Source organism: Nanorana parkeri, unplaced genomic scaffold, assembly GCF_000935625.1.
Source record: "Nanorana parkeri isolate BGI_ZX_2015 unplaced genomic scaffold, ASM93562v1 scaffold413, whole genome shotgun sequence".
Lineage (NCBI taxonomy): Eukaryota > Metazoa > Chordata > Amphibia > Anura > Dicroglossidae > Nanorana > Nanorana parkeri.
In genome coordinates, this window is record NW_017306681.1 from 466,990 (window position 1) to 475,137 (window position 8,148).

General features: G+C 40.5%; 1 protein-coding gene across 1 annotated transcript in view; it reads left to right on the forward strand.

The window, feature by feature from the left end:
* The window catches only part of ASIC5 (acid sensing ion channel subunit family member 5), a 30,018-nt gene that overhangs the window by 9,791 nt on the left and 12,079 nt on the right, over positions 1-8,148 (forward strand). Inside the window, exons 3-6 of the mRNA XM_018559708.1 lie at positions 1,369-1,491; positions 3,068-3,217; positions 7,498-7,645; positions 8,021-8,077. Coding sequence (XP_018415210.1) covers positions 1,369-1,491; positions 3,068-3,217; positions 7,498-7,645; positions 8,021-8,077 — 478 coding nt within the window. The remainder of the gene's footprint in view (positions 1-1,368; positions 1,492-3,067; positions 3,218-7,497; positions 7,646-8,020; positions 8,078-8,148) is intronic.

Consider the following 8,148-nt stretch of genomic DNA (forward strand, 5'->3'; position numbering starts at 1 on the left):
CACTGCAAGGATTAAATGCTCATTTAAGCCTAAAGTATCGGTAAAAGCAGTTATACTTAGTGACCCCGCTCCCCCAGCAGTCAGTGCTCACCTTGTCCCCCCTACACTCTGGCTTGTGTACTGTCCCTCGGCATTCTGATGTATAATGCAGGGCTTTGGGCTCTAAACTATACCGTATGTGTCAATGTCAGCAGGACTCCAACCAACCAGAGCACAGGAGGGAAGAGGCTGCTGGTGTCGGTCTTAGAGACTATGTGAGTAGGGATTGGGTAAGTATAAGTCCTTTTCCCAGGTCCCCTAAACCATAACGCGCTGTTAACGCTTGCAGTGCAGGGTATGTCTATGCAGGGTAAAGCAAGAAGTTTTTTTCAATGCCCCTTTCAACAGCAGAGCCTATTCTTTGTTCCCCTACTAATGCATTCAGCAGTCAGGAGTGAAGAAAAATTCTAAGCATGGTGCATCTCCTGACTCGCTCCCCATTCTCCTATTTGACATTCCTGGTGCTTGGTGATTAACCCAGAACTGTCATGCATGCATGTTGTAGAACTCTGTATAGGCAAAGCAAATTAAAGGAGAACTATGGGGTAAGTGTTTTTCCCGATAGTTCTCCTCAGGGTCACGGGAGGACATAAACTAGCATCCTCCCATGACCCAAAGGTCAGTATACCGCGAGCTACAACTGTTGAGATCCACCCAGTTGCGTGATTGACAGTTGGATCTGCCTATCTAGAGGCAGAGCCAGCTATACCTGCCACTCCCCCGCTCGTTCCTCCAGTCAGCGCTGGAGGATAGGAGCGGGGGGTGGGGGATCCCTGTAGGGAGCCGTGAGTGACAGTAATAGCTCTCTGCAGGGACAGGATCGAGAAGTGAGTGAGTGAGTGAGTGACGGTATGTGTTCGCTCACTTCCCGATCTATTGAGCCGACCTGTGACAGTTTCATTGTCACACGTCAGCTCGAACTATGAGGTTGAGTGAAATTCATTCACCTCATAGTTCTCCTTTAATGTTTTGAGGGGTTGTTTTTACAAAGCTGGTGCTTCACTTTACATTAAAAAAGGCGTGTGGAACATCAGAATGCCTGTCTAGGATTTATTTTTATTATTATTTAGAGATTACAGATTTAGGACACTGATGGAACGGGACTTGCTCTAAATGAAAATAATAGGGTTGATACTACTTAGGCACAGTTGACAATCCTTTTTTGAAGGAAGCTTCCATTTGTTTACTATTGGGAATTTTCTTTGTACCTTAATTGCTATAGTGTGAAACACTACTACAGATAGCATACATGCTGTTCCTATTGTGCTCGAAGAGCATTTTCCAGATGGCCCCAAATATAAATTGTATTTGCGCTTTTCTTTCTTACAGGACTTTGATCATGTTTTCACAGAGTATGGAAACTGCTACTCTTTTAACCGCAATACACCTGAGTCAGATAAAAGGATTAGTACAGCAGGGAAAGGACTAAGTGTAATGTTTGATATTAAACAGGTAATTAGGCTAATTATTTATGAATCATTAAACACTATGATATTATTTATTTCGGGCACATCTGTTTTGTTATATCCTTGATGTTCCATGCTATGATTTCTTAACTGGATTCTGACTTTATTTAAAGGAAAACTTAGGAGAAAGTCCCAAATTCAGTAATAAATAAATAAATAGTCTTGTGCGTGTCACCACACTTTGTTTTTGCATGGCAGTGAACCAAATCATCCATCAATCTTGGTGCTATTTTTGAAAATGCGCTATTGAACTGCTAGAATGATCCTCCACATGGCCATTCATCAGACATTCTATACGGAGTATGATCAATGATTAGTATAAAATCTGGGAACTGGGAGTGCTTTGTGTTTGAAGCCCCATCAAAGGGATTTCTGCAACTCAAGTTAAGGGCTCATTCACACGGGAGTGCCTCATTCGCACAGCATGCGTGCCCATGCAGAGACCTGCTCAGTGGTGACCAGGTGCGGCGTGTGATTGCGTGCAGCCACCTATACATCCCTATGGAAGAACACAGCTGCATGCAGGTCCAGATGTCTGCACTTGGACGCAGACAGTGTGCGTCCAAATGTGGGCACTTGGACCTGCATGGATGTGCAGGTTGAGGTTGACTTGTAGCCGTGTGCAGCCACGTCCTCCTATAAGGATGTACAGGCAGCTGCACACAATGACGCGCTGCACCTGTCCCTCCCGGTAGCAGGTCTCTGCATGGGCGTGCATGCCAGTGTGAATGTGCCGGCAGTCTAAGGGCCCATGCACATACAGTATATACACGTGGCATACAATGACATTTCAAAGTTTTGTTTGTTATTGCATATTACTACACCAGTTGTCCTGATAAATGTACCTAAATGTGTCTGGACAGATAACACCTAAGTCAGGGGTAAGCAACAATCACACTCCAGCTGCTGTGGAAGTCCAGTGAGACTCTGCAAGACTCAGAGAGCCACACACCTGATTCCTATAGACGGAACTTGTAGTTTCACCACAGCATTAGTGCTAAAATTGCTTACCTTTGACCTAGACCAACCCAAATGGACCTCTGTAAAAGAGTATTTTTAAGTGACTGTTCGCAGATTTGGTCACTCATTGCTTCCTCCCCACACATACTATAACACCATGCCACTGATGCACCTAGCAAAACTTGATATCATGATGTGGGGTCACCAAACTCCTGCTGAATTCTTTAGAGGAGTAGATGTAGAATAGAAGATGGGCGAGGGGGCACCTCAGCTCTAGTTAAAACTAAATTTAACATGTCACATTTGCAATGCTTGGGGATAAGTCTCTCTGGCTTGTGGGAAGCTGTTAAGTGACTGAGCTCTCTACCCAAAGGGCAAGTCCACCTAAATAAGTTACCAGCAGAATACATATATGAATGTTCCTCAAAAACCCTCTAACCTTTGTAACATCTATGGATATGTGGGGTTTTATCTGTTTTCATGGAACTACTACTTCTATAATTTCGGAAATATTTATATAATTTCCTTTTGATGTGTTGAGATGAAATTTTGGATGTACAGTATTGTTTATTACAGTAGTAACAATGATTCTCTTACACTAGACCGAATTCACAGACGATCCAGCACTGGGATTTGTGGACGCTGGGATAACATTTGTGATCCACTCACCAAAGGTTCCTCCTAGGTTTGATGGTCTGGGCTTACACAGTCCAGTGGGTATGCATGCACATGCTTCGATCAGACACTTTAAGGTATTTATATATTTAATAGATGGGAAATAAAGGCCCAGATGTTGCTGTTGATAGATATTTTCTAATGCAAATATATAACTCAAACACACCTTTTAAACAGGAAGAGCAAATTAAAGGTTTCATAAGTATCTGCACAGAGATGAATCTCCAATTAAATGTGCATATTAAATGTTCTCTGTCAAAGATAGAGGACATTGCTGGAACTCAGCAGGTTATAGAGCCAATAAATGTCATCTTCTCATTATTAGCATAGCTTTGAAGAATATTCTAATGATGTTGGTGAATTTAGACATTTAAAAATAGTGCTTAGTTGCCATTAGATTCAGTACATTCTAAAACAGATCAAAGGTTTTTTTTCCTTGGGCCTTGAACTATACTGTATGTAAATCCAAAATCTTATATAACCTATAACAAGTTAATGTTATTTCAAAAGTCATTTTTATATCAATAACTTTCACTAAAATAGTGATTCTGCCCTGAAGGTCTTTGTTAAGGCATTTCCTATAATAGAGTGACAAGACTCTGTCAATGGAGACTATACACTGAGTGGCCAGTTTATTATGACCACCTGACGTTTGTAGGCAAATTAGCTATAATTAGCTATAATTTCGCGCTGAAATTGCTAGGGGGCCAGACCATTATAAATAGGAAAGCAGGTTGTTTACCACGACAGTAGAAGTGATTTTTTTCTGAAGATATGGGTAAACAATGCGATTTAACAGCTTTTGAACTAGGGATGATTGTTGGCGCGGAGCCATGGAGCGAGTATCAACAAAACAGCAGTATTCGTTAAATGTTCAAGAGCAGCTGTTGTTAAAGTGTTTAAAGACTGGACTGTCAGCCGAAAATCTGGGTCTGAACGTACGAATTGTGGCCGTCAGCAACTAGTCAATGTTATGGCAGAACGGAGAGTGGCAAGACTGGTACAAGACAACAGAAGGCAACAGTGCAGTGTCAGATTCCTCGCATCACCTTTCAACATCATGTGGAGTCACCAGGCGGCCCAACGAAGTCCTCTCGTGGAGTCATCTCGTGGCCCAACGAAGTACTGATGGGGTGGTCATAATAATCTGGCCACTCAGTGTATATGTGCCACAGTACACAGGGTCACAACATTGACATCCAGGTCAGCTGAAAGAACCACTAAGCACTGTGGGAACACGGGCAGAAGTGTTGATTTCCCAGCAGACTTCGGTGGACGATTGCTCATCAATCAAATGGTGTTTGGTGGTGCAGGCAGCAGAAGAGGTGAGTTCAGTTGGAATTTTAGATAGGAGACACAGTTGTTTAAAGCAAGCTAAATGTCATTCAGTTTGGGTTTACATCTACATTAGGTACCCTGCCTACAATGTAACTGCAAATTGCAACTTTGGCTTCTTATATTTACCCTTTTTTAAAGTTATATAGTCAAGTTGAAGCGCTCTGGTAAAGACTGTGGTGCAGCTCTCCTTAACGAAGGGGCACATGACTGGGTGGGACCATAGAAAGAAAATGGTGGGGGAGGAGTTTAGGCTTGAACTAAGGGAGGTAGTGATGTACAGGAAGAGGAAGCGCACAGTAAACACACCTCTGCGTTGAAAGACTAATGTCCATACCAAATTCTTAATATATTTTTAGAGTATTGTTAATAGCTAAGAGAGAAGGCTTGGCATTAGATTTCATCTTCAAGTGGAGCTACTGTACATGCAAAGTTTGGATTTTTCTCACATCTGTGGATTGCAACCAATGGTATTGTTTATTTCTTTCTGCATGTTTCTGTGAAATACCAATATCAAACTCATTAAATAGCACTCATGATAGCTGTAATTTACTTTTAGTTCTAGAATATCTTTATTTTGTATTATGAGCAATAAATATAGGCATACATGTATTCATGTTTAGCCAGATTTTTCTATTTACTGGACCCATATAATTTTTGTAGTGTTTTCAATACATATAAGCATGAATGTATTAGGGCTATGCACACAGCCATACAAAAATGTTATCTGAATCTGGATGCAGGTGTATTGTTTGTACACAGCTCAGTAAAGTTCCTGCATATGGACTGTATTTTAGAATATATGCTAGTAAGAGTTTGTGCTAATGTTTACATGAATACAGTGAAAGAGCAAATGTATTCTATTGGCCTCAGGGATGGGGACAGATAGAGCTTTCTTTTGGAGGTATATAATCACCAAGGGGGAAGGGGGGTTATTTGTTTTACTATATAATGTAAAAAGTACCATAAATGTAAAAAAAAAAAAAAAGTTTCCCTACGTTCTGTTATAAAACATTTATTCTTACCCATATTTTTGGTAAAACATAAAAGTCGGGATCACGTCGGGTGAATAGACACAAAACATGTCAAGCCTTAAAATTGCGTGCTCCCGCAAAATCGCAAAAAATGTGCCCACAGGCCCATAAAATTATTGCTCTCACTGCGACGTTTTCGGCGATATGTAACATGTGCGGCACAATCGTCGTTTTCGCACATAGGCGCACCCGACGCATATCTGCGTGTGTATGTGGGGGGGGGAAAAAACCTGCTCAGGAATTAAATGTACTGTAAATATCAACAATGTGTAATCAGCTAGATTACACACTATTGAGTTGACATGATAGCCCCGAATGGCAGCCTGTGTTCTAGCAACGAAGGGCTCTAGGTGGCAAGATCCACCTGGCATCCTAGCATCCAATAGGGCTCAGTTGCACTATACGCTGTACGCCTGTAAACATTAGCACAAATGTTACATGCATACAGTAATCTTGTTGCCAGCATGAGCCCTTAATTTCCAATTAGATCTTTCTATCTGCTGCTCCGAGCGTGTAATATAATATTCATTAGGGAGATACAGAGGATGTAAGTGTAACTTCTTTTAGGGTCACTGTGACATTTTTAGTGCTATCTGTGACCCTGCCAGGAAGATTTCCCCACATTTCATATCTAGGGTTGCCACCTTTTCTTCAAGCCAAACCCGAACACTCTACCAACAAGCCGACATTTTTTTGGGACAATGAAACGCGGCTTATTCATGTACAAATAGCGCCGCCCATTCATATGTAAATATCACAGTTGAGTCTATTTTCAGTGGGGGAGCAGTAGCCTCTATCTTAATTTTGGATGCCCCTTCCTGCCTGACATCTGGTGTCCGGGTTTCTGCTGCCATGAAACCCGGACACAGCATTCAAAACCCGAACTGTCCGGGTGAATCCTGGACAGGTGGCAACCCTATTCATATCCTGGGGACCAACTTGTTTATGGCAGGAATTAAGGGAAATCTTCAATCGGAAAACAGGCACAGTGGTGTAACCATAGTAATTACAACTCAGTCAATAAGGAGGCAAATTAAGCAGGACTACAACTACTATCCCTTACAGCCAAGAAAGGTGCCATCTTACCCTCTATTTGGATTTCAGTTGCCATGATGCTGCACTTGTGTTCCATTATGACACCAGCCATTTGAGGGCTTGAAAGTTCAGTTGAGAGATGACAAGTTTGACATGCCCTAAAAGTACTGTTCTGGAAGATATTAAATTGGTGGGTAGAATTCCTCTTTAAACTGTGAAGTTTTCAGTCTTCAAGAGCTAGATGTACAGGAAGAGTAATCAGGAGTCACTAGTCACACCCCCCTCTCTATGTAGTAAGAAATAATATAGTAGTGTAAATGTACTACATGCATCTTTACTTTTGTTTATGTTAAATTTACCGTATTTTTGTGTTAACCCCTTAGATACTCCTCAAGTAGTAGAGTAGCCTCCGTGAAATGCGTACTTTATATTCTATCCAAAATTCTCAGATTCATCTGTGAAGTGTAATGCACGTTCATAATGGATAGCTTGACACTGATTATAATATACTATTATGTTAACCTTTGTCACATTGCACTTAGAAGTTTTAAGCCGATTTAGCGCTGCATATTAGAATGTATTTAACACATATCTTTACTTAAAACTGATATTTAACGGTTGCACATACTAGTGAGTTTAATTATTCACTGGTTTCTTTTATCTTTGCTAGGATGAGAGTTCTATGGTGGTGTTCCCAGGTTTGTCAACCTGCTGTGACTATTATAAGGGATTAACCCCACTAACATTTATTTTATTTTCCCATAGGAAAGATAAAAGTCCTGTGCAGGAGCTATTTTAAATAATCTCACCACCAGTGAAACATGAAAGATGCCAAGAGTTGATTCAGACAAATTGCGCTAGAACGAATTATATCAGATTTGACTAGAATGACCCTTCAAGCATATAGAGATAATATTGTGAAAAAGGTTTTCATTGTAATATTTTCATTGCAGTCAATAATGCAAGAACATCCTTGGGGAGAATGTAATCCTGATTTGGCATTGAAACATCATGAAGTGTATAGTACATATGGATGTGTACAGGAGTGCAAGTCAAATTATATAGAAGAAGAGTGTGGATGCTTACCATTCCTACTTCCCGGTAACAATTTTAATTCCAGTCAATTATAAAATCACTCTATGATATTCACTAAACATTGTGGCTGTGTAGGGCTGAAACGGTCACTTTTGGGATCAGTCCAGTAATATCAATTAATTCCCAAAAAGGCATAAAAGCAGTCAATAACAAACCCTGACACGTTTCAACCCCACAACGGAGCCTTATTAGTAGCCTAAGCTACCTTAAAATACCTAACAAGCTTATCTGATGTTAGACCAATGGTAATATCTAGAAACATATTTAATGTTTTTATTTTAGTGTATTCAATTAATTTAATTATGAATAGTTGTTCCTAGAAATGTTGGTGGCACTATGCACTTAATATATCTAAGTAATTCAACTTCAACTTCTTGATAGGTGTTGGAAAGGAGTGTGACCTTACACAATATTATACCTGTGTATATCCTGCACTTTGTAAGTACTTCCACATAAAATTTAAGAATATACAGTATATTAAGGTGTGTGTGTGGTGTGTGTGTGTGTAT